This window comes from Schistocerca cancellata, chromosome 4 (genome assembly GCF_023864275.1).
Source record: "Schistocerca cancellata isolate TAMUIC-IGC-003103 chromosome 4, iqSchCanc2.1, whole genome shotgun sequence".
Classification (NCBI taxonomy): domain Eukaryota; kingdom Metazoa; phylum Arthropoda; class Insecta; order Orthoptera; family Acrididae; genus Schistocerca; species Schistocerca cancellata.
In genome coordinates this window covers 532,672,883-532,700,324 of record NC_064629.1, presented here as the reverse complement: position 1 = coordinate 532,700,324, position 27,442 = coordinate 532,672,883, and the positions used below count along the sequence as shown (strand labels likewise).

Sequence of the window (27,442 nt, the reverse complement as noted above, 5' to 3'; positions counted from 1 at the left end):
TAGAAAGAGTGAAATTTTTAGTGACTGGGGAGAAATAACAAAATGAGTCCCATAGAACTCCTTGTATATTTGAATGACCTTCCACATAACATACTTCAAGTAGAATTAGTACTTTCTGCAGACAATGCAAGCATTATAAATAATCCTACTAGAGGGAAAACAAAAGAAGGCATTGTTAACAATGATTTTTAAATAACTATTACGTGGTTCTCTGAAAATGAATACTACCTCAGTTTTTGAAAAAAAGTACTGTATATTTAGTTCTGTACAAAAAATAATATAGCGCCAGCAATTAATGTAACGTATGAACAGGTGTCAGTAAGTAAAGAATATTCCAAGTTTCTGGAAGTACATTAAGAAACATATCATTGAGGTGCAAAACTAAACAAGTTCATCAACTTTTTCTCTTCACATAATTGCTCTTTCGTTTAAAAATGCACTCATTAATTCTTTGCGGCACAATTTTCTAGCGTATTCATCACTTATAAAGAAAGTATTAATTGCACCACAAAAACCAACAGTGAGAATTAATACGTGGTGTTCACCTATAATCATATTGCATATGTATCTTCAAGGAGATAGGCATTTTAACCACTCCATCACATTGTGTATAATCTGTGATGAAAATTAGTCATAAACAATTCATCACATTTTCCAAACTGTTGTGGTTTTCATGGCTGCAACGCTATAAGAAAAAATTAGCTTCATTTAATATTACTAATCTGTCAGTACTCAGAAAGAAGTTCAATAATGCAGCCACAAAAATATTTGATAGTTTGCCCAAATGCATAAAAGGTCTGACAGATAGCAAAGCAAATTTCAATCTAGCCTAACATCATTTCTTCCGAACTATTCCTTCTAATCTACAGACGATTTTTGCACAAATTTATATTTAGCTAAATGAACTATATTTAAATTATTACTGGTTACGTGAGAAGCCTTAAAGCCTGACATGTTCATTTTAATTAAATTTAAGAGAGTGTGGTGTTTAGTAACTTGTAAGTAGCCAACATGTACATACATAGCTTGCAAGCGAACTCGTTCCAGACCACTTCGACAAAAATCGTGCAATGATCCACAGAACTAGCTCATCACCTACGATGGTGTAGCGAAGGCTCATCTGGACGGATGAAGGCGTGAAGCTGTATTTAGTGATGTGAGGAGATTATTCATTCGTGTCTTTGATGGCGGTTTGTAGTAGCAGCTGCCGGAGAGTAACAATTATAACACTCCTCTAGTGTTTCTGAGGGAACACTAAGCGATGTAGAACGTCATCCAGCACATTCTGTATCCGTTCCTACAAAGTTGGAAACATTTTCTCTTGCTGTTGGACAATTCCAGTACACACACTTAAAGTGTCATCCAAAATATTCAGCTGCCTCGATCAGTACCGTCACCAGACCTGTCCCCGTTTCAGCATGAGTGAGACGTGATGGAACTATATTTGATGTGATCTGCGTTACTGGCAACATTCCTCGACAAGATGCAACAGGTGGCTGTAGGAGTGAATAGACAAAGAAATTTCATCTTCGGCATGTGGCTAATAGCTGAAAGAGTTGGTGGCATGATGTTTGTAGTCAGTAGACTGTTCATGATCGTCATGCGTTCAGTAGAAAATCTGTATAAAGTTTCGTAAGAATCTGTTATTAATGTTTCGTACGCTGACAGCAGTATTATCTGGGCTGCGCAATTTGCAGTTTTTCGGAGCGATTAGGTATGAAGCTGATCCAAGTTTCATCGTCTGGCTTACCTTCTCCTGCGTTTTCTTGATCTAAAATAACATTAACATTAATCTGTTGTTGTTGTGGTCTTCAGTCCTAAGACTGGTTTGATGCAGCTCTCCATGCTACTCTATCCTGTGCAAGCGTCATCTCCCAGTACTTACTGCAACCTACATCCTTCTGAATTTGCTTATTGTATTCATCTCTTTGTCTCCCTCTACGATTTTTACCCTCCACGCTGCCCTCCAATGCTAAATTTGTGATCCCTTGATGACTTAGAAAATGTCCTACCGATCCCTTCTTCTTGTCAAGTTGTGCCACAAACTCCTCTTCTCCTCAATTCTATTCAATACCTCCTCATTAGTTATGTGATCTACCCATCTAATCTTCAGCATTCTTCTGTAGCACCACATTTCGAAAGCTTCTATTCTCTTCTTGTCCAGACTATTTATCGTCCATGTTTCACTTCCATACATGGCTACACTCCATACAAATACTTTTAGAAACGACTTCCTGACACTTAAATCTATACTCGATGTTAACAAATTCCTCTTCTTCAGAAACGCTTTCCTTGCCATTGCCAGTCTACATTTTATATCCTCTCTACTTCGACCATCATCAGTTATTTTGCTCCCCAAATAGCGTAACTCCTGTACTACTTTAAGTGTCTCATTTCCTAATCTAATTCCCTCAGCATCACCCGACTTAATTCAACTGCATTCCATTATCCTCGTTTTGCTTTTGTTGATGTTCATCTTATATCCTCCTTTCAAGACACTGTCCATTCCGTTCAACTGCTCTTCCAAGTCCTTTGCTGTTCTGACAGAATTACAATGTCATCGGCGAACCTAAAAGTTATTATTTCTTCTCCATGGATATAAATTCCTACTCCAAATTTTTTCTTTTGTTTCCTTTACTGCTTGCTCAATATACAGATTGAATAACACCGGGAAGAGACTACAACCCTGTCTCACTCCCTTCCCAACCACTGCTTCCCTTTCATACCCCTCGACTCTTATAACTGCCATCTGGTTTCTGTACAAATTGTAAATAGCCTTTCGCTGCCTGTATTTTACCCCTGCCACCTTTAGAATTTGAAAGAGAGTATTCCAGTCAACATTGTCAAAAGCTTTCTCTAAGTCTACAAATGCTAGAAATGTAGGTTTGCCTTTCCTTAATCTTTCTTCTAAGATAAGTCGTAGAGTCAGTATTGCCTCACGTGTTCCAATATTTCTACGGAATCCAAACTGTTATTCCCCGAGGTCGGCTTCTACCAGTTTTTCCATTCGTCTGTAAAGAATTCGCGTTAGTATTTTGCAGCTGTGACTTATTAAACTGATAGTTCGGTAATTTTCACATCTATCAACACCTGCTTTCTTTGGGATTGGAATTATTATATTCTTCTTGAAGTCTGAGGGTATTTCGCCTGTCTCATACATCTTGCTCACCAGATGGCAGAGTTTTGTCAGGACTGGCTCTCCTAAGGTCGTCAGTGTTTCTAATGGAATGTTGTCCACCCCCGGGGCCTTGTTTCGACTCAGGTCTTTCAGGGGTCTGGCCAATAATCATCAGACTCACGCCTGGCTAATAATCATCAGACTCATTTAAAGCTTACACTCGAAAATTAAATGAAAAACATGCTTCGTGAAAGGTCACTTATTTGAAGTTAAGAGCTCATAAAATTGCAAATACGTCACAGGTAAAGTGACACGACCGGTGCTACAAAGTATGACACATACCAAATTCCAAACATGTACCCAACTGCTCGTAACTAGTTATAGCACCTATAAAGCAATAAATACGGCGTAAGTATGGAACACGTCTGGTCTCTTCTATGTTTGGTACAGGACAACTTCCAAACATGTTACGAACTGCTCGTAATTAAGCAGTGAGAATCAAAAAGGAAGTTTCGACTGTAATATCTTGTCGATACCGAGGTCGTAAAGCAAAGTTGTGGCTGTTCCGCAATTTTATTTCTGGCGGTCGCCGTTCCTCCAATAGGGAATGCCTGTGTTCGCTGAAGTGTTTGTTATTGGAGACAGTGTAAAACCACAGTTCGAGAAGACTGGGAAACAGAATCGACAATAACCACATCATACGAACCATGAGGAAACCGTAACAAAACTATACTGGAATGGACGAACGAGTCTTCTAAATTCGCTTCCAACTAAAGAGGGGCATTTATGTTAATCACTGCGCCATCTCGCCAGGCCGAAGAGAAATGAAATGACGATTATATAATTGTTGACAGCAGTGTTTACTATAGAGTGCGACTGCCTTAGTAAGAAGAAAACCAAAAATATTACACATACACTGATACTCCAAAACATTATGACCACTGCCCACCACAAGGTTGGATGCCACCTGGTGACGTTGGGGACACGTGACGCGCTACGAGAAGTATATAAGCGCAGCACAGACGAATGGTGGATCACCCAAGCGAAGATACGAGCTGCAAATGGGAAAATTTACTCAGATAAGCGACTTTGCCAAAGCATAGATTATTATTATGCAAAACCTGTGAAGGAGTATCTCGAAAACGGCGAAGCTGGTCGAATGTTCACGTGCCACTGTCGTGAGCATTTACGGAAAGAGGTAGAAGGACATAAAAACTACCACTAGATTCTTCATAGGAAGTGGCTTGTCTGCTCTGTATAGTAGGATAGATGGTCATCTGTGGCATCTCTGCCGAAAGAGCACAGCAGACCACCCTTACGTGTTCACATGTTGACACAACGACATCGACAATTTCGATTGCATTGCCCACGGGGCCATTGCGATTCGACTGTCATTCAATGGAAATGTGTCGGCTCTTGGGGCGAATCACATTTTTGCTAGGTCGTTGGTCGTCTCCACAAACGCCATCACCGAGGCGAACTGCGGCTAGACCGTGCAGCGCGCCACGGACGCAGGCTGGTGGGAGCAGTACAGGGCGTATCAAAAATATCACCCGATTTTTAAAAAAATCATAACTATTATTTTATTTGAGATAAGTGCTTCAACAACAAACTGTTGGAAAGAGCAAACTCTCGAGTTTTACATGGTTCCTGCTAGGCAGCAGCAGGCTGCGCCCAGTTCAGTTCTAGTAAAAATGGTGTCGGGACAACAGAAAGCGTTTCGTGTTCTACGTTTTGCTCAGTGCCGGTCAGTAATAACTGTTCAGCGTGACTTTCGTACTGGGTATGGTGTGGATCCTCCTGCAGCACAGAGCATTAGACGATGGCATGAACAGTTCCGAAAAACAGGTTGTTTCTGTAAAGGCAAATCGCCAGGCCGTTCCCGAGTGTCTGACAAAGACGTCGAAAGCATCCGCCATAGTTTCACAAGGTGTCCGCAGATATCCGTCCGCCTTGCAGCTCGACAGCTCAACATGCCCCCGATGTCCGTTTGGTGTGTAATGCGTCGATGTTTACACATGAAACTGGACAAAATTCAGCTACTGCAAGCTCTTCGTGAAGGTGACAAACAACAATGTGTGGAGTTCTGTAATTTCGTTCTTGGCAAGATGGAGGACGACAGTTTTCTTCCACGCTTAGTGTTTAGTGACGAGGCAAATGGAAAGGTGAACCATCATAATGTGAGAATATGGGGTACGGAACAACCACATAAAGTTGTACAACATAAGAGGGACTCTCCAAAATTTAATGTGTTTTGTGTAGTTTCAGGGGGAAAGGTGTACGATATTTTTCTTTGCCGATAACACTGTTACAGGAAGCATATATCTCGATATGCTTGAGAACTTTCTTTTGAGACAGATTCGAACAACTTCATTTACCAACAGGATGGGGCACCGCCACTGTCGTATTTGGAAGTGCAGGTATTTTTAAATCAAAGGATTACTGAACGATGGATCGGTCATGCTGGACCAAACGGTTCAGCCTTAATTACTGACCTCCAAGGTCATCGAACCTGACTGTATGTGATCAATTCTAGTGGGGGGTTATAAAAATCTCTGCTTATGTGCCTCCGTCACCAACAACAGTGAATGAGCTGAGACATCGCATAACAGCAGCTGTGGAAGTTGTAACACAAGACATGCTCGCTGCAGTGTGGGAACAATTTGAATACTGCACTGAAAATTGCCATGCAACTCAAGGGGGGCGTATTGAACACCGATGAAAAAGTATGATAAAAACTTTTTGAGTTTCTTATTTATCAAAAAAAAATTCATTGTTTAAGTTTATTAGTTTCAGAAATATAGTCATGCCAAATCGGATGATTCTTTTTGATACATTCTGTATTATGCTAAGGGGGACATTCTCATGCACTTACATGGGGACCAGTGGTAGAAATCGAAGACAGGCAGGCAGCTTGAACCATCTGCATCCCTTCATGCTGATGTCTTCCCCAACGACGGTGTCACCTTCCAGCAGTATAATTGTCCGTGCTTGAGAGCCAGAACCATACCACAGTGGTTTGAGGAGTGTTGATGTCTCGGTGACCAAATTCGCCTGATATAAATCCTATGGCACTCATCTGTGTCGCTATCGGGAGCCGCACCGCGTATACAAACCAGCGGCACGTTATTTACGCGAATTACATGACATGTTCGCAGACATCTAATGCCACATAATTCCACAAACCAACCAACAATCTGTCGGATCCGTGATGTATTTTGTTCTAAAGACGGGTAAAGAAGCTATTAAACAGGTGGTCATAATCTTTTGAGTCATCAGTGCAAGTTATTCACATGTAAAAATTCAGCTTTCAGTTAATACAGTGTACTATCGATTATCCACGGTAACTGGGAATTTGAAAACCGCTGATAATCGAATTCCGCGGATAACTCGCAAGGTAATGTATTAGAATTGTTCAAAAACAAAAATTAATTACAATTTCATAATTAAAATCACTTAACTAATGTTTATAATAAATTCTATTCGTCGTATTATGTGTGAGAATACAGTATTTAAAAATAATAGAGTGTAAGCCAATTTCACATTACACTACGTTACTTTGAAATAAAATACTCTGGAATTGATTTCTGTCTCAGTGAGATCGCTGGTCTTTTACATATCGCACTACGAATTTTACGTATCACCAAACTGTCAGAAACTGTCCCAATTTCTCCTTTTCAGAGCAGTAAACCGGCAAAAGGAATCAACGGATATGGCACTTCCGCTGAAGTGGCTGCCCCGCTCGAGCTGGCGCCCACCCTGCCAACCGGCCCTTCTGGTGATCTGGAGGGGTGTTTGTACCAAAGCTCCAAATGCCTTCACCACAAAAATCGAGCTTGGCGTTTACCGCCGCCGTCAGCATACTGAGGCGGCGGATACTGAGATCAACATAGACAGGAGGAGGGCACGATCGAGTGGGGAGGGCTCTGTCGCTTGCGCGAACTTAGGCGGAACTTTTCCACTGGGGTGAGCTCTTTCTTCACGAACGAAGACCTGGCGCCGCTGTACCCGCATGGTTTTTTCGAAGCGATGAAGAGTCAGTGGCGCGAGGCTGCCCACTGTGAGCAGGTTGCAGCCTCCATTGCAGCCCTCGCCAAGGAGCGTCCGCCAAAAAGAGTTTCGCCACCCTCAAGGGATGCTGCGCACCAGCCAGCAGGAGAAGAGGACGCACCACCATCCTCATCTGCAGTCCACACTCGGATCTGGAAGCATCATGTGCGACTTCCTGCTTCATCTGCGAAATTGGTGGTTCTTGACTGCTGCTACAGTCGCAGATTCGAATCCTGCCTGGGGCATGGTTGTGTGTGATGTCCTTAGGTTAGTTAGGTTTAAGTAGTTCTAAGTCTAGGGGCTGATGACCTCAAATGTTAAGCCCCATAGTGCTTAGAGCCATTTGAACCATTTTTTGGCTCTTGACGCCCTTGAGGCTTCGGGGCCAGGAACTACACTCGTAGTCATCCTGGGCGTGCTCCCAGATCCCCTCGACGCTGTCAGCAGCAAGGAGGAGCCATCACATCCACCACTATGCAGCAGCCTGACTCAGGCCCTCCCTCACATTATGTTTGCGGCCTCCTCGATGGGACACTGTTGCAGCAGGCACCAGAAATTCCAAACCTGATGGACTTCTGGGTTGACCTCTTCACTAAGAGGACAACCTCCGCCTGGGGCTCGTTGACAATCGGCTCCTACTGCACTTGGAGCCATTAGACTTCGAGACGTTGTGGGCGCCGATTACCACCAAAGAGGCCGCTGCTTTGTTTTCACCCAGAGGTTCTGCCACAGTTCCAGATGACCTTACTCCCATCCAGCTTTGTCATGTGCTGACGAATCTCCTGCAAGAACTCTTTAATCTTTTCCTCCTGTCCAGAGCCCTTCCTTCATATCTCCATTCATGTGAGTACTTCCCTGATTCTCAAGAGGGCCCCGCTGACTTCTGCCCAATCACTGTCTTCTCGATGTTCAGTATGGGCCTTTCATAAGGTCCTCGCATCGTGCCTGATGCGGCATAGTGCTGTGGATAGGTATCAGTGTGAGTTCATCCCTCGGGATGGAATATTGGAAAACGTCTTTCTCCTTGACCTGACTCTCGCTGACGTAACTCGTTCCTTTTGGTCTGTCTATGTGGTGTTACTGGAAGTATCAATGGCATTCGACTCCCTGGACCATGCAGCTCTTGGCCCTGTGCCGGCCGCGGTGGCCGTGCGGTTCTAGGCGCTCAGTCTAGAACAGCGCGACTGCTACAGTCGCAGGTTCGAATCCTGCCTCGGGCATGGATGTGTGTAGTGTCCTTAGGTTAGTTAGGTTTAAGTAGTTCTAAGTTCTAGGGGACTGATGACCTCAGAAGTTAAGTCCCATAGTGCTCAGAGCCATTTGAACCATTTTTTGATCTACACTCCTGGAAATGGAAAAAAGAACACATTGACACCGGTGTGTCAGACCCACCATACTTGCTCCGGACACTGCGAGAGGGCTGTACAAGCAATGATCACACGCACGGCACAGCGGACACACCAGGAACCGCGGTGTTGGCCGTCGAATGGCGCTTGCTGCGCAGCATTTGTGCACCGCCGCCGTCAGTGTCAGCCAGTTTGCCGTGGCATACGGAGCTCCATCGCAGTCTTTAACACTGGTAGCATGCCGCGACAGCGTGGACGTGAACCGTATGTGCAGTTGACGGACTTTGAGCGAGGGCGTATAGTGGGCATGCGGGAGGCCGGGTGGACGTACCGCCGAATTGCTCAACACGTGGGGCGTGAGGTCTCCACAGTACATCGATGTTGTCGCCAGTGGTCGGCGGAAGGTGCACGTGCCCGTCGACCTGGGACCGGACCGCAGCGACGCACGGATGCACGCCAAGACCGTAGGATCCTACGCAGTGCCGTAGGGAACCGCACCGCCACTTCCCACCAAATTAGGGACACTGTTGCTCCTGGGGTATCGGCGAGGACCATTCGCAACCGTCTCCATGAAGCTGGGCTACGGTCCCGCACACCGTTAGGCCGTCTTCCGCTCACGCCCCAACATCGTGCAGCCCGCCTCCAGTGGTGTCGCGACAGGCGTGAATGGAGGGACGAATGGAGACGTGTCGTCTTCAGCGATGAGAGTCGCTTCTGCCTTGGTGCCAATGATGGTCGTATGCATGTTTGGCGCCGTGCAGGTGAGCGCCACAATCAGGACTGCATACGACCGAGGCACACAGGGCCAACACCCGGCATCATGGTGTGGGGAGCGATCTCCTACACTGGCCGTACACCACTGGTGATCGTCGAGGGGACACTGAATAGTGCACCGTACATCCAAACCGTCATCGAACCCATCGTTCTACCATTCCTAGACCGGCAAGGGAACTTGCTGTTCCAACAGGACAATGCACGTCCGCATGTATCCCGTGCCACCCAACGTGCTCTAGAAGGTGTAAGTCAACTACCCTGGCCAGCAAGATCTCCGGATCTGTCCCCCATTGAGCATGTTTGGGACTGGATGAAGCGTCGTCTCACGCGGTCTGCACGTCCAGCACGAACGCTGGTCCAACTGAGGCGCCAGGTGGAAATGGCATGGCAAGCCGTTCCACAGGACTACATCCAGCATCTCTACGATCGTCTCCATGGGAGAATAGCAGCCTGCATTGCTGCGAAAGGTGGATATACACTGTACTAGTGCCGACATTGTGCATGCTCTGTTGCCTGTGTCTATGTGCCTGTGGTTCTGTCAGTGTGATCATGTGATGTATCTGACCCCAGGAATGTGTCAATAAAGTTTCCCCTTCCTGGGACAATGAATTCACGGTGTTTGTATTTCAATTTCCAGGAGTGTACCAGACAAATTCTCTAGCTATGTCTTGTGATGATACAGGTACGAGCAGATGGTGATAACAGGCCTCGACAGTGAGAGTAGGATCATGCAGCCTTCCAGACGTGTCCCTCAGGGCGTCCCTCACTCTCCCCTTCTTTCCAGTTATGCCCTAGAACTTACCCTATGTGACCTTCCCACATCAGTGTCCGAGTCCTTGGCCACCAGATCAACACGGCAGCCTTCACAAATGTTCGCTGGGAGTGCTGCAGGCCTTCATCGACGCCACAGTCACAACCATGGGCCACCTGGAGTTGCAGGTCAATGGCTTCAAGTCTGTCTCTCTCATGCTTATGGCCTCTGACTACTAAAAGAAGGTCAAAGAAAACGACGACAAAACCTTCAAAGCTGGCAACACCACCATGCCAGCAATACATGTGGGGAGACATTTCGTTAACTCAGCCTGCAGTTTTTGTCAGCAGGGTGGTGTCTCTTCAACCTGAGGCGCTACCTGCAGGAGCAGATTGATGTCATCTCCAGAGTTTTTTTCTCCTGGGTCTATACCATGGCCTCATCGTTAGTCACACACACATGGGTGGCTTAAGGCGATTGACACCTTTGAGCGAGCTGCTGTGTGAAGCTGGCTTCATCTTCCAGCAGATAACATCATGGCACATTTTCATGCTCCCATCCCACATGGGGGCATCAACATCCCTTCTGCCAGATGGGTCAGCCCCATCCTGTGACAAAACTGCCTCCGAATACTGCAGCAGATGCTAACACCAATGGACAAGGGAGTTTGGGCAGAAGAACAAATAGAGATCAACATGATAGAGAAACACATTCTGTGGGAAGGCCATCTGCTGCTGAGCAAGAAGATTGCAGGCATGTGGACGGCGCGACTCTACGTGACGTTCGATGACACGGCCCTGATGTTTTCAGCTGCAACATCTGGCCAGAATCTGTGGGTCGCTGACACCAGCTGTTTCCTCTCTGGCCGCAACTACATAAACTGTACGGCCCACATTAACGACCTTCCATCCAAGGCCCGCTGTAGTCGTGGCCGGGACGTCGAGAAGAGATGCAAGGAAGGGTACAGCCTTGTCGAGACCACAAACCACGTTGTCCAGAGCTGAAGCAGGACCCACGGCTCCCACATAAAATGGCACGGCGCCGTCGTGAAGTACATCGCGCGCGGCCTGGCGCAGAAGAGGTTTAACACCTTCGTGGAGCCCCACCTCCAAACACTCAGATGACTTCAGAAACCGGACATTATGGAGGTGAAACACGGCGTTGCCCATATCGTCGACGCCCAGGTTACCTGTGGCCACTTGCGCCTCGACTGTAATCACCGAGAGAAGACCACAAAATATGACAATGAGGATGTCCATCATGCTGTCCGTGATCTGCGCCAAGACACTGATGAAGTGCGAACAACTTCGGCAATGTTGAACTGGAGAGGGACCTGGGCACCACAGTCAGCCAAGAACCTCCTCAATCTAGATCTGAAAAGACGCAATCTTAGTGTTCGATGTACTCGAGTGTTAACTGGTGCAAACTTGTCCTTCTGTATCTACCAGATAAAGACTACCTATGGTACGAAGAATTGGGTCGGCGTGAGGTAGAGTACTGGGAGTGTGTGTATGTGTGTTTGTGTGTGTGTGTGTTTGTGTGTGTGTGTTTTACACTGAGACATGGCGTGTCTACCCAGGCCCAATAACCTCTTTATTCTTTTCAAAATTGCTTTCCATTATGATTTGTTTACTATGGTTTATTTAATTTCATTTTTTAAACTTAATTCGTAAGAATCTTTGTGGATTGCGATAAACTTGCAAGACATTTTTATGTAATATTCACTGAAAGTGAATAAAGACAGCTTTAAATAGTCCAGTAACCCTTCGGCCCACTAAAGTACTGATGCATGACTGATTAGGGTTTCTAGAATGAAAGGAATGTTGTCAGACTGACATTTTCACTCTGCAGCGGAGTTTGCGCTGATTGAAACTTCCTGGCAGATCAAAACTGTGTGCCGGAGCGAGATTGCCTTTCGAGGGCCAGTGCTCTACCGACGAGATACTGGCGGAAGTAAAGCTGTGAGGACGGGTCGTGAGTCGTGCTTAGGTAGCTCAGTTGCCGGTACGGTAGCTCAGCATGTTTGGTGAGAGAGCTGGCTGGTCTCTGTAATAAAAAACTGAGTGAAGAGATCAACAACGAACTTCAACGGATGTCATGTAACGTCCGCCACGACGAACAATAACGAATGAAACGCAAAAAAAAGGAGTCTGTAGAGCACTTGCCAGGAAATTTCAAAGGAATGCTGTCTCCTTCGTCACTGTCATTCAACTCCTCAGATTTCCTTTGTACTTAGTGGACAGCAGCACAGTCACTCAACATCTCATGAACTGGCTCTGTGCAGTCAACGTCAAACCACTCAGAAATTTTTCTTTTTCAACAGCTCCATACCTGGAGTACTTTGCAAAACAGGATAAATGTTTTTCCATGACTTGGCTATGGTTGATTGTTTTACCTTACGCCACGCATTTGACACTTAATAAATCGCGTCTAGCACAGTTTATTGTTTGAAGATTGCTGCCCTCCTTAATAAGTTTTTGTGGAAGATTTCCTCTGTAAATTTTCTTCATGGCAACGATGATATCCTGATCCACTGGCTGAATTAAGGCTGGCACATTAGGGGGTAAATATTTTACAAATGTCATCCCGTCATCCGATTTAAGAACAGGTTCATTCAGATGCGATGATGCAGTATCCAGTAACGATACAGCTCTTGCAAGTAGACCCTTCAACGTTAAATGGTCTCGCACCCGTGGAAGAAAGGAATTATGGAACCATGTTTGAAATATTGTGCAGACCATCCAGGCCCCTTTCTGGCGAAAATAATCGACAAATAAATTGTGCATTTCTTTCTGTTTGAAACTGCGCGAGTTTTTAGCTCCACTTATTATATCAAGCTTAACTTTATGTGATCCCATACCATTAGCACAACACAACACAGTTATCCTTTCCCTGTTTGATATATAACCAGGCGTACTATGCTCTGTCTCGAAAGCTAAAGGCTTTGTTGTAGACACTTCCAGAACAGTCTGGTTTCGTCCGCGTTGTATATTTGTTCCAACTCTAAATTTTCTCTTGCAATAAACTCCTGGAAATCATTACAAAATTCGGAAGCGACCTTATTATCTGGACTTAACTTCTTTCCTTGGACGGAAATCTCCTGGATACCACGACACTGTTAAAATCTTGTTAGCAAGCTGGAAGATGCATTAAAATCTCCTTCAACTCAAAGGTTTTGAGGAAGAACTGGGGCTGTTCGGCGCTTATTGGGCCATATACTTGTGTGCCCTCTGCTCTTTTCTGCTGAAACCATTCCATCATTGCTTTACCCAGTTCTGCGTATGTAGACCTTTTCATAGCCTTCCGCTTTGACAAACCTTTGGATGAGTCAGAACTGCTAGCATATTGAATTATTTTGTCTTTGTTTTTCCGAATATCATGGATTGTAATTTCACCCACATTGTAAATCAGTGCCAAATTCCGCGTATCAATACTGCCTTCTTCGAGTTTTTGTATTACTTCTAGTTTCTACTGTGTCGTCAGCACAACACGTTTCCGCTTTTCAGACATTGTTCAGCAGTAACAGAAACCAAATGACTACAGCATCCACCATAACAATATAATGCAGCGCTTGAGGTGTTCGAGCACTACGTTGTTTACTATACTCATGTTGTAAAGTGTATCTTTCACCGGCGACCACTCCTGGGTAAATGAAAAATTTTCAGCAGCTAAACAAAAAAAAAAAAAAAAAAATGGGGAAAATAGATCGCGGATAATCCGCAAAGCGGAAATGCGCTCGCGGATAATCGAGAGTTTAATATAGTTGAGTTAAACAGAAGTTTTCTGTGTTTGTAAATACTTTCAATATACTTTTTCGACTGTTGTTCTGAAATGCTACCTACAATTATTTGGTTTAATTTGGCGTCAATGGTAACATGTCGAACTACCACATTCATACGAGAATAATTCTTTTACAGTTACTGTATAGTCTGTCAAAAGTAAACATACGCCATCAGTCGCAAATCATCATTTTTATTTAAAGGTAAGACTTCATTCGAGCTCTGAAGGCCTTTTTCAGGTGTGTAACACCAATGTCGTCATTACTTCCACATTGCAGCTCTCATTGTACTATTGCACCGATGCAATTTAATTTAAATGCAACATATTCATCACTATAATAAAAATTGTTCAGGAATTACTTACATGCTCTGGTATCGGCTGGACAGGCTTGAAGTATGGATAATTTACATCCTGAAACACATATTTCTACATTATATGGGTTTCCTTACACTAATATACATTTCAAATTGATGTGTACATTACTAAAATATAAGGATGTCAAAGATGTTGCAATTTTTTCAGATCTGAGATGTGACTAGGATAAAGATGATAGCTTCCTCTACAATTCAGAGGCGACATGCCTTTTGATTATATTCTGGAACTATTTTTGGCAAAAATAAGTTTGTAAAATTATTGAATAAATCAGTATACTCACTTACAATGTTTTTTGGAAATTTTTATTCGTGCAAAAGTATTTTAGTTATTTTCGTAGGTCTAGTTTCTTATCTTCGCCTTTGTGTAGGAAGTAAAGTATGTCTTTTAATATGTAAGAGTTGTGGAACATGTGCTTACCCATTGTGGATTTTTGATAGTTATTGAGCCTAAAAGCGTCTGTATGCTTTTTGTAACGTATTTGAAAAGACAGATATTGCATTACAATTTGAATACCTCTCTAGATTCTGTTGAAGAGGTGTTTGTGTTTACTGTGTAAGGTAAGTGATGTTCATATTTCTTGTTCGTAGAAAAGAATAATTTTAATAAGTACTCTTAAATAAGTTGGCTATTATTTGTGTACACCTGCCCTCTATCTACTGTCTTTTAAGTACCGTTACCGTTTTTGTTACGAATATTGGATTGTGTTGTTGAATAACACGTCAAATTAACATTGTTCTGACAGCCTATCGTAGGTTGCAGCTGATTTTGTAGTTTTAATGGCCTGTGTATGTCCCTTCTGTGTTAATGATAATGAGTGTGCCCCACGTAGTATGGACCTGAATCCAGTCTATTTATGAGTGTTTGTATAGCGTGTAGAATTACGTGTTGTTATATCAGTATAGGCTGTTTTCTCGCAGATACAAGATCTGTGTGCCTGATGTTCATTAACAGTTGTGAGATAGAGGACATTTATAGGATGATCAGTTTCATATTGTGTACTAAACCTTACATTTTTTGAAAGGAATTACACATCGAAAAAAGGTCATAAAGTTCTACTTTGGTGTCATTAAATATCACCAGGCTCTCATCAACTCATCTCTTATCATTAATTATTTTCTCAGCCAGCATACTTCTTTCGCTAAAAAGTATTTTTTCACTTCACAAAATGTCGTTCGTTAGCATAAGTTCAAAAATAAAGAACACCCTTCTCACCAGAGGAAAAAAAATCGGACTGCGAGGCTACGGAACCAATCCACAGAGTGAATTATCGTCAGTGGGTAGTACACATCATCCAGGAAAAATATTGTGCATGTTGTTATTCGGTCAGGAGTGGCTTATGTGACGAAGGCAATTCGCTGGACCAAACGCCAGACAGCTACTGCTGGGCCACAAATGAAGCAATGACCGTCCCTGTCCGCCACCGCCGGCCGAAGTGGCCGAGCGGTTCTAGGCGCTACAGTCTGGAACCGCGCGACCGCTACGGTCGCAGTTTCGAATCCTGCCTCTGGCATGGATGTGTGTGATGTCCTTAGGTTAGTTAGGTTTAAGTAGTTCTAAGTTCTAGGGGACTGATGACCTCAGCAGTTAAGTCCCATAGTACTCAGAGCCATTTTGTCCACCAGCCTGCAAGCGCTGCAAAGCGAGAAGTTGTCAAGGTGAAATTGGCGGAGACAAGAACAATTTGGTTGTTTCCCATTGACGGTTCCATACAACATGGAGCATGCAGCAGCGGCAAGAAAAGGGGTGCTCACCGCCCTCCATATGTTGTGGCACTTGTAGTGTGAGTACTTCTATCGCACTGTGGGAGTGGGCCAGTTGCATCTCAGTGTAGACTGCTTTCGTTGACAACAAGAGCACGGGTGTCAAAGAGGCAGAAAAGTAGCTGTGCTCCAGAAAAAAGAGTCCCATGTGATAGAAGGCCGCTGGGATGTCCAACAACGACATCAAAAGGACCAACAAGGTTGGGGCATTCGTATCAAGCAGTAAGCTGGTAAGGCACATTGGGCAACGCCGCCACTTCATCGACTGTGAGCTGACAAAATGGGCCTGAGCTCTATCTGGAACGTGGTAAATACCCCCAACCCCTCAAGCATGGGGAACGGTGAGGGACTCATAGCGGATTTTGAAGATCATCCCCTGACTAATAAACGAACCCATCGCAGCTGACATGTAGCGAGCTAAGGTGTGCGGGACCAAAAGATTTTGTGATGAGGGATCCGTGACGCCATGTGGGTGTTGACATAGTGTGTGTGTTGCACGAGGTGAAGGGAGCAGAGATGATGTTCAGTGAGTCCAGACCTGATACGTTGCAGTAGCCGTCTGCAATTGTGGGCTGCAGAGCGCTGAAGGTCAGCTGTAAAGTCGATGCCAAGGCAGCTTAAGGTATCGGTCACACTGAGCAGGTCAACGCTCCTCTCAGACAGGCCTGTACCGATATACACAGCTTGCGATTTCCTTACACTAAGGGAGCTGCCGACACCTCGCCTTCGGTCGCCTGGCTATCGTCGGCACTTCAAAGGCGGAGGACCAAATAGTTAATAAAGGTGGAGGAACAAAATCGATGTCCATCTAGTGATATCCCCCTCACTTTCTGTCGCAGGCCACATAAAAATGGTTCTAGGGCGAAGGCGTACATTGGCGCTGACGGGGGGCACCCCTGTTACACTGAGCACCAGATCAGGATCAGTTGTACTAAGCCTACTATTATGCATCACCCGGGATATTGCGCCATGCAGGAGACATTTGACCACTTCGACAACAGTTTCTGCATATCCCATATGTTGGAGGAGAGCCATAAGAAAAGAATGATCAACCTGATCAAATGCCTGACTGAAGTCTAAGCACGCCAAAGCCTTGGGCAAATGTTGAGTTCGAGCGAGGGCAATTGGATCCCTGTGGCAGCAGAGTGATGTCCAAATGTTGTACACTCGCCTAGCGACGCCTAATCATACGACCTGACATGACAGGCCAGCCTCGGCAAAAGATGTGTAAAGATCTTCATGTCACTATTTAGCAGGCTCAACAGGTGATACTGATGTGCAGACCCCATAGGATTTCTGAACAGGGATGATGAGGCCCTCTAGACAGCGACTGTACCACGGAGGACATTAGTTCTCTGCAGATAACAGTCCAAATGGGCACTAAGAGATATCGGAAAACATGATAAAATTCAAGGGGGATACCGTTAGGACCAAGTCACTTGTTAGTAGCTCCCACTCAAATGGCATCGAGGACTTCATCTTCTGTTACTGGCGCCACCAATTCCAATGTTTTGTCCTCTAGTATCGTGCCAAACATGAGCCTAGAGACGTCTTCAATGACAGGTGGTAAATGAGGGTGGTTAGCGTACAACCTAGCGTAATGAGCGTGAAGTGCTGGTCCAGTGCTGCACTGGGGGCATTGATGCCTGCCTTTGTCATCTATGATGGTTCAGACGAGGGCCCAGTGTCGTCGTCGCCTTTCTGCTAGAAGATGGTACATCGACAGAGCTTCCAAAGCCATGTGGTCACAGGTGCAGGTTCACACCACTGTACCTTCAAGGTGGCGGCACCTGTGGTCTGTGATCTGTGCTTTGACATGGTTTACGATTGTACATCGATCGGGTGAAAACAACATCGTAGGCCAGACCTTCAATGCTTGGCAATAAAAGCTCAGGGATTACCTCCTCCACGTTCCCAAGCCTATGTCACATGCCGTCATGCCTGGCGGAGGGCAAGTTTTGTACAGAACAGCCATCAAGATAACAGAGACAGGTAAGCATCACGATGGCAGCAACATGAATCCCAAGTCACCTCAATAAGCTGCCGACAGTTGGGAGATGCCAAGATGCCAGTAGGGACACATTCAGCTTCCAAACACCCCTTCCATTTCACACACTCTGGTCGTCAAGGGTAATGGTACAGACATATGCCACATGGTTGGAAAAAGCGACAGGCTAAATCTAAGCCAATCAGATTCCTCCCACCAGTGAGTACAAGATATAAAAGCAATCAAGGCAACTAGAAGAATGAGCAAAACCAGGGTGGTCACCATGAACATGTTCCCACATGTCCACAAATTGCAGATGGTTGACAATTATAGCAAGCTCTGTGCAAGGTGAATGATGTGGCAATTGATCTTCAAGGTGGACGGTGGAATTAAAACCACCACCCAGCACCAGTGCATCTTGCTGTCCCACAAACAGAGGTAAGAAAACCTCCGCAAAGAAGGCAGAGAGTTCCCTTCACCTTCCCAATCCTGTAGGAGCATAGATATTAATAATTCGGGCACCTGAGAGTGTGAGAGCCAAACCTCTTGCATGCAGAAGATACTGGACACCATCGACGGATAAACCTTCGTGGACGAGGATCGCCACACTCCTACCAGTATCCAACGCTTGGGAGACAGAAAGGATGTATTCAAATGGGTTAAGAAAACCATCAACGTGCACTTCTTGTAAGAGGGCCACGTGTAATTCCGCTACATGAAGTGTATCACGGAGAATTGCCGGTTTATGTGGGGCACAGATAGTGCTGACATTGATTGTAGCCAGACAATACGTTTGTTCCAGCACTCCTGCTGTAGAGATATGGGGTCCACCAGTGGCATCTGGCCAGGGCAGACCGCACAATACACTCAAAGCCGTGGCGTTCACTATGATGAGGTAGTGGGGGGCATAACTGGTGTAACGCGCCCACCCGCTGTGTTCACAGGCCATTCCGATTCCTCTGCTTGTCAACAGAGGGCGGAGCCAGCAGAGGGGAAGTCTTCACAGGCTCCGGAGGACAAACTGCTGTAATAAGGAGGAGAGGGGGGGTGGGGGGGGGGGGAAGTAGGCATACTCGACAGTAGGCCTTACGAGATCGATGCGTCGTCCTACGTCGGTTCACCATGCTAAGGAAACAATCGTCACGTGACATACGACTATGTTTCTTGGGCTTCCTTGGTGACTTCTACTTCCAAACGTGTTGTTACGAATCGGAGTGGGATCGGCCGTCATACGACGCCGCCCCAATCAAAAGGAAAGTAGAGGCTGGTACTTCGCCCGAGTCGACGTCCAGCACTACTATAAGGTCGCTTCTCGGGTTCTGACGGGCAATCGAGGGCGTCGTCTCCGCCAGAGGTGGTAGGGAAGAAACCAGAAGATTCGTCTCCCCATCAGTGTCTGGCAATTATGGCAGATCGGAAAGAATCTGGGCCAGGGCATCATCCGACACTTTCGGAACAGTACTGGTGGTGCGACTTCTCCTACTAGCGTCTGCCTCAGGCGCCTGTGGAGACAATCCAGCTGGATGTGGCCCTCCTGGCCACAGCCCGTACAAGTTCGCTGTTGGCTGTCGTGCATCAAGATCGCCCGCACGCTGCCAATCAATCAATTGAGAAGGCACATGTTTCGTTAGTTCACGTCTGATCTGACGGACGCTATTTAAGACGTGGTAAGTCTCGAAGATCTGCCATTTTTAACGATGTCACTGATGAAATTTGCGTAAGGTCGAAAGGCAGATACGACCACGTCTTGTGCTACCTCAAAAGTAAGTTCGAAAATACCCAGGGTGTGAAGGCCAGATCCTGCGTGATCAACCGAAACAGCTCCAACGTGGCCCTCAGGGTGTTTGAATTTCAATCCCCGGGTGAAACGCCGCACAACATCAACACAAACTTCTTCGGTCCGCAGTTTGATATACACGACGCTGCTCGTGATGGAGAAGTGAATTCCTGCAACATCACGAGGTGCGAGATGAAGTTTGTCACGTATGAACTGGCCCACTTCGTGCGTTCGAGGTCGTGCATGTTCCGCTTGAAAGGTGATCTTTATTGTGGCACGGCGGTAAGATAACGCCACTGCTGGTCAGAACTTCAAGGAATATAACGACGTAGCACCGTACACTAACGAGTAAACAGAAACATGCCCGCGGAGCGCTGCTCGTAACGCCGAGCACTTCCGCCTCCTGTCATGGCTATGAGCCAACTGCGGATGTCTGCTACAGAGGGGGAGCCATGTGAGGATATCAGTAGGTAAAGCCTCTAGACGTTAATTTTTTTTCTGATTGTGTATCCTGCGAAATATCCCTTTCGATGCCCGGACATTTTCGCCACCTCTACCTCCCCCTAATATTATAAAAATCGCTCAGTATTAACTCACCGAAGAAAATGCCCGCATTGCGATCGTATAAATAATCTGCTAATTTCAATACAGAACCTATGGGATTATCTACTTCTGTATATACATATTGACGTGTGAATTGTGTCAATTAATTCAGATAGACCACAGTTGCAGCAAACTCCAGCTGACGAGATTCATATGTATGTTTAAAGCAATCACTTAATTAGTTGCTATGTGCTATAACATTATAATTCCAAGTACTTTCTTTCTTTCCCTCTGTCCCTTTGTTTCTGCAGGCTAAGACGGCACTTCAGTTTGTTATACACGGCAATTCCTCATCCCTCATGGCGTTTGTTTGGCATTCTGGTCACATAACATCCAACCAGCTTACTATGATTCATTCTAGCCCAGTTGTGTTGAGACTCCTGCACGATGCGAATTAACTGTCACATAACAATCGTACGTCCCTAAATACAGATACGTTTGTTTATTTTTCCCTTCGACATGTATGACTCTACTTGAATACAATTTTGTTTCGCTCTACAAAACATAATACACTACTGGCCATTAAAATTGCTACACCACGAAGATGACGTGCTACAGACGCGACATTTAACCGACAGGAAGCTGATGCTGTGATGTGCAAATGATTAGCTTTTCAGAGCATTCACAAAAGGTTGGCGTCGGTGGTGACACCTACAACGTGCTGACGTGAGGAAAGTTTCCAACCGATTTCTCATACACAAACAGCAGTTGACCGCCGTTGCGTGGTGAAACGTTGTTGTGATGCCTCGTATAAGGAGGAGAAATGCGTACCATCACGTTTCCGACTTTGATAAAGGTCGGATTGTAACCTATCGCGATTGCGGTTTATCGTATCGCGCCATTGCTGCTCGCGTTGGTCGAGATCCAATGACTGTTAGCAGAACATGGAATCGGTGGGCTCATGAGGGTAATACGGAACACCGTTCTGGATCCCAACGGCCTCCTATCACTAGCAGTCGAGATGACAGGCATCTTATGCCGTGGCTGTAACGGATCGTACAGCCACGTCTCGATCCCTGAGTCAACAGATGGGGACGTTTGGAAGACAACAACCATCTGCACGAACAGTTCGACGACGTTTGCAGCAGCATGGACTATCATCTCGGAGACCATGGCTGCGGTTACCCTTGACGCTGCATCACAGACAGGAGCGCCCGCGATGGTGTACTCCACGGCGAACCTGGCTGCACGAATGGCAAAACGTCATTTATTCGGATGAATCCAGGTTCTGTTTACAGCATCATGATGGCCGCATCCGTGTTTGGCGACATTGCGGTGAACGCACATTGGAAGCGTGTATTCGTCATCGCCATACTCGCGTATCACCCGGCGTGATGGAATGGGGTGCCATTGGTTACACGTTTCGGTCACCTTTTGTTCGCATTGACGGCACTTTGAACAGTGTACGTTACATTTCAGATGTGTTAGGACCCGTGGCTCTACCCTTCATTCGATCCCTGCGAAACCCTACGTTTCAGCAGGATAATGCACGACCGCATGTTGCAGGTCCTGTACGGGCCTTTCTGGACACAGAAAATGTTCGACTGCTGCCCTGGCCAGCACATTCTCCAGATCTCTCACCAATTGAAAAAGTGGCCGAGCTATTGGCTCGTCACAATACGCCAATCGCTACTCTTGATGAACTGTGGTAGCGTGTTGAAGCTGCATGCTCTGTTTGACTCAATGCCCAGGCGTATCAAGGCCGTTATTACGGCCAGAGGTGGTTGTTCTGGGTACTGATTTCTCAAGATCTATGAATCCAAATTGCGTGAAAATGTACTCACATGCCAGTTCTAGTATAATATATTTGTCCAATGAATACCCGTTTATCATCTGCATTTCTTCTCGGTGTAGCAATTTTAATGGCCGGTAGTGTACTACAGTGTACTGCAGTGACAGGTTCGCCCGTGTATGGCCATTTTCTGATCTGTTTTAAGTTACAAAGTGACACATCAAATGTGTAAAGAAACGATTGTCGCCGTGCGGTGTCACGTGAACATCGCCCAGGCCCCTTCCCAGGACAGCGTCCTGCCGCCATACGGCAGGGTACAGAAATTCAGCGTACTTCAGAAATTCAGTTGCTTGGGATTTAGAAAGTCGTGCAATAGGATACCGAGCAAAACCTGTACTCTTTCCTGCTCACCCAAATAATGTTCTGTAGCCAATGTTCGGATTGTCCATCAGACTACTAAAGCCTCGTTTCATCTTTACAAATTAACCGCATAAGTCGTTTATTGTAAACTCTTACTTATTTTCGCGGTATTATGCCCTCAGTAAAGTTTCAGGTAATTCCAACCACTCTTTGCGGAACCTTTGTCTTCTTGTCAATATATGTAATTGTCTTTCAAAGAAATTTGTTCATGTGACCACCGAGCGAGGTGGCGCAGTCGTTAGCACACAGGATTCGCATTCGAGAGGACGACGGTTCAAACCCGCGTCCAGCCGTCCTGATTTAGGTTTTTCGTGATTTCCCTAAATCACTTCAGGCAAATGCCCGGATGGTTCCTTTCAAAGGACACTACCGACTTCCTTTCACATCCTTCCCTAATCCGATGGGACCGATGACCTCGCTGTTTAGTTCCCCCCCCAAATCAACCAACCAAGCATGAGACCTTTCAGACACATTTATAATCACCCTCATAAATAACAACACGGAAACAAAAGAAGATGTCGTCTGTCATCGTACTGACATATATGTTTGTTTTGGTGTATGTTATTTATTGGAAATGTGAGTCTCAGCTATTAACATTGATCCTGTATTTTTAGAACGTAGATAGGGTAGAGAAACAGACTACGTTTATTACTAAACATTCTGTAATAAGCAAATATAACTGAGTAGTGGATACTAAACCTATCCCGATATCCGTGAGTGTTAAAGCGCTACTTCCGTAAGGGGGACGTGCGCCGGCCCACGATCGAATCCGCCAGGTGGATTAAGGACGAGGGGCGGTGTGCCAGCCAGCCAGCCCGGATGTAGTTTTTAGAGGCTTTCCTATATTTCATTAGGTGACTACCAGGCTATTAGCCAAGTCCCCCTCCGTTACACGGCACGCAAACATTTAGAAAACTTCTGCTCACTTCCATATTAATAACACCACAGCCGCGCGGGATTAGCCGAGCGGTCTTAGGCGCTGCAGTCACGGACTGTGTGGCTGGTCCCGGCGGAGGTTCGAGTCCTCCCTCGGGCATGGATGTGTGTGCTTGTCCTTAGGATAATTTAGATTAAGTAGTGTGTAAGCTTAGGGACTGATGACCTTAGCAGTTAAGTCCCATAAGATTTCACACACATTTGAACATTTTTTGAATAACACCAAACACACAGTTGGGGTAAACATATTCCGTCCCGGGGTAAATAGGGCGGCAACAGGAAGGGCATCTGGCCATCACTTACATTGACCATGCCAAACCCGTTAATAATCATACCGGCCCTACGTCGATGCTGGACAAAGGCAGAAGAAAAAGCAGAAGAATGGGTAGTGGATATTGAAACATTTTTTGAAGGTTAGTACATGTTCCTCGTCATCTACCCACGACTGGAGAGAATCAGTCTATAGGTGGTCTAGGTATTCTGGCTGTAGAGATGTTCTGGGAGGAAATATATAGAGCCGGCCGGAGTGGCCGAGCGGTTCTAGGCGCTACAGTCTGGAACCGCGCGACTGCTGCGGTCGCAGGTTCGAATCCTGCCTCGGACATGGATGTGTGTGATGTCCTTAGGTTAGTTAGGTTTAATTAGTTCTAAGTTCTAGGCGACTGATGACCTCAGAAGTTAAGTCGCATAGTGCTCAGAGCCATTTGATGACCTCAGCAGTTTGGTCCCTTAGGAATTCACACACACATTTGAATCTTTTTCCAACTTAACGGATTTGCAAACACATTCCTACAACTGGTGAATGTGATCAGCATGGGGTGTTACCACCTCTGCAGCAATACATGCCTGGCAACGACGGAGTTTGCTGTGAGTGACGTCATCAGTCCTATGTTAAGGCAATAAGGCCCATTCTTCCTGCAGAGCTGCTCACAAGTCTTGGAGAGGTGTTGGTGGATGCTGACGTGATGCAACTTGTCTCGCTAGCGCATTCCAGACATGCTGTAAGGGATTCAAATCGGGAGAGCGAGCAGGTCACGCCATGCGTGCAGTATCTTCCGTTTCCAAAAAAACATCAACCACCTCTGCTCTATGAGGTCGAGCATTATCGTCCGTCAATACGAATTTTGGGTGCACACCACCTCGCAACAACCGCGCATGAAGTTCCAAGATTTCGTCGCGGTACTTGAAAGAAGTTAAACATTGCCGATTCACCCATACAATTTCATAAAGAAGTGTTCGAGTGGTCAACATAATCCCTGGCCACACCATTAAGGATCCTCCTCGATATCGGTCCTTTCCACAACGTTTGGACTCCGAAATCGTGTTCCACGTACCCTCCAGATGCGAATGTGTCGAGATCACTCTCCAGACCAAATTGAGACTCATCTGCGGAAAGAATGTTGGTCCACTGTTCGACTGTCGAGGTGGATATTGACGACTCCACTCTAGACGGTCCCTTCTGTGAAGATGCATCAGAGGTACACATACAGAAGGTCTTCGACAATAAACAGTACTCTGCCGAAGCCTTCTGTACACCGTTTGTCTCGATACAACACGTCTAGTGGATGCTGCGAGGTCAGATGCCAATTGCTGTGCAGTACTAAGGCGGTACCGTCGTGTCCTTAGGGTCATATAACGGTCCTCTCTTTTTTATATCACATGTGGTCGGCCCAGCCCTGGTCTTCAAGGCCGGCCGCTGTGGTCGAGCGGTTCTGGGCGCCTCAGTCCGGAACCGCGCGGCCGCTGCGATCGCAGATTCGAATCCTGCCTTGGGCATGGATGTGTGTGACGTCCTTAGGTTAGTCAGGTTTAAGTAGCTCTAAGTTCTAGGGGACTCATGATCTCAGATGTTAAGTCCCATAGTGCTCAGAGCCTGGTCTTCAGGATACTGTTTCGGTCTCTACAAACTGTCGCCACATCCGAGGAACAACAGAACGATTCACATTAAGCCTCCGGGTCACATCAATTTGGGACTGTCCAGTTTCCATTCTTCTTATGGCCCTCCACCGCAGAGAAAATGAAATGACCGTATGGCATTGTTGGCCGGGAGGACCGTACCGGGGAAGTTAGGCCGCGGAGTTGCAAGTCTTATTTCAGGTGACACCACATTGGGGGACTAGCGTGTCGTCTGCCAGGCGTTTTCTTTGTGTCACATTGCACCGTCTGCGACTGTATACACAGCGACTGGGTATGTGCGACTACCCGGCAAACACTACCCCGTTTGATAGATGCCCTAACGTCGTCGTTGACGTGGTTGCCCATTGATCGGAATGCTATCTTCCGCTCAGAACACGAGTGTACGGAATTGTGTCATTCTGTATGATTATACCGTGAATTAGACACAACACGGTAAAATAGCGCTTTGTTGCTTTAATTTTGGACACCAGTGTGGTATGAAGAGTATATTTGCTTCAGCACCCGCTCGCCGATCTTTCAGATCCTACAATACTGTATCGAAGTAGTAGCAAGAGCTCCATTGCTGAACATCGAGCTGTGTAGACGACAGCTATGTGAAATGGGCGCAGTGTTGCCACATAACCTATGTTTGCGACAGGCGTCTGTTCGGCAGCAGTAGTATCTTTATCATGCTTCTTGTACAAAATGACATTGTTACAATAGCAATGGTTTACAGTCGTGGGTCGAGGTAAAGGCTTCTTATCGAAGGCAGAAGGCGGAACACGAATGTTTATTTCTTAAGCCCTTTGCGCTCCATCCGTACCAGCGCCGTTGCCGGGAGACTATCTCGCTACCTGCTCGGTACGGCTTTGCCCATATATATTTTAGTGTCGTGCCAGTAAGACATCCTCAACTTAAGTCTTTCTCTTGCCCAGTTATTCCTCTTTCTGTCTCTTACCGATATTTCCAACATGATTTTTTCTATTCTCCTTTGGGAAACACGAAATTTTTAGACAGACTGCGTATTTCAGAATATACACTACTGGCCATTAAAATTGCTACACCAAGAAGAAATACAGATGATGAACGGGTATTCATTGGACAAATATATTATACTAGAACTGACATGTGATTACATTTTCACGCAATTTGGGTGCATAGATCCTGAGAAATTAGTACCCAGAACAACCACCTCTGGCCATAATAACGGCCTTGATACGCCTGGGCATTGAGTCAAACAGAGCTTGGATGACGTGTACAGGTACAGCTGCCCATGCAGCTTCAACACGATACCACAGTTCATCAAGAGTAACAATTGGAGTATTGTGACGAGCCAATAGCTCGGCCACGTTTTCAATTGGTGAGAGATCTGGAGAATGTGCTGGCCAGGGCAGCAGTCGAACATTTTCTGTGTCCAGAAAGGCCCGTGCAGGACCTGCAACATGCGGTCGTGCATTATCCTGCTGAAACGTAGGGTTTCGCAGGGATCGAATGAAGGGTAGAGCCACGGGTCGTAACACATCTGAAATGTAACGTCCACTGTTCACAGTGCCGTCAATGCGAACAAAAGGTGACCGAAACGTGTAACCAATGGCACCCCATACCATCACGCCGGATGATACGCGAGTATGGCGATGACGAATACACGCCTCTAATGTTGGTGAGGCACTGGCGTCGGATGTTGTCTTTCAGCATCCCTAGAGATGTCGGTCGATCACGATAGACTTGCGACTTCAGGTAACCCCAAAGCCAATAATCGCACGGACTGAGGTCTGGGGACATGGGAGGCCAAGAATGACGAAAGTAGCGGCTGAGCACACGATCATCACCAAACGACGCGCGCAAGAGATCTTTCACGCGTCTTGCAGTATGGGGTGAAGCGCCATCCTGCATAAACATCGTACGTTCCAGCAGGTGTTCATCAGCTAGGCTGGGGATGATGTGATTCTGTAACACGATTGTCATGCGCAGTCACTGACGTTACTTGGTTCTAATAAAACCCCATGTCATTCCAAGCATGTGTGTCAATTTTTACCTCTCTATCAACATTATTCCGTGGTTTATTAAGTTTTCAAATTTATACTGACTTTTTTATCACCCGGTACTTTCGCTTCAGTTCTGAACACACACAACTTCC

General features: G+C 45.9%; 1 protein-coding gene across 1 annotated transcript in view; it reads right to left on the bottom strand.

Moving 5' to 3' along the window:
- The window catches only part of LOC126183196 (gamma-aminobutyric acid type B receptor subunit 1), a 523,138-nt gene that overhangs the window by 300,566 nt on the left and 195,130 nt on the right, over nucleotides 1-27,442 (bottom strand). The window contains exon 17 of the mRNA XM_049924952.1: nucleotides 14,183-14,230. Coding sequence (XP_049780909.1) covers nucleotides 14,183-14,230 — 48 coding nt within the window. The remainder of the gene's footprint in view (nucleotides 1-14,182; nucleotides 14,231-27,442) is intronic.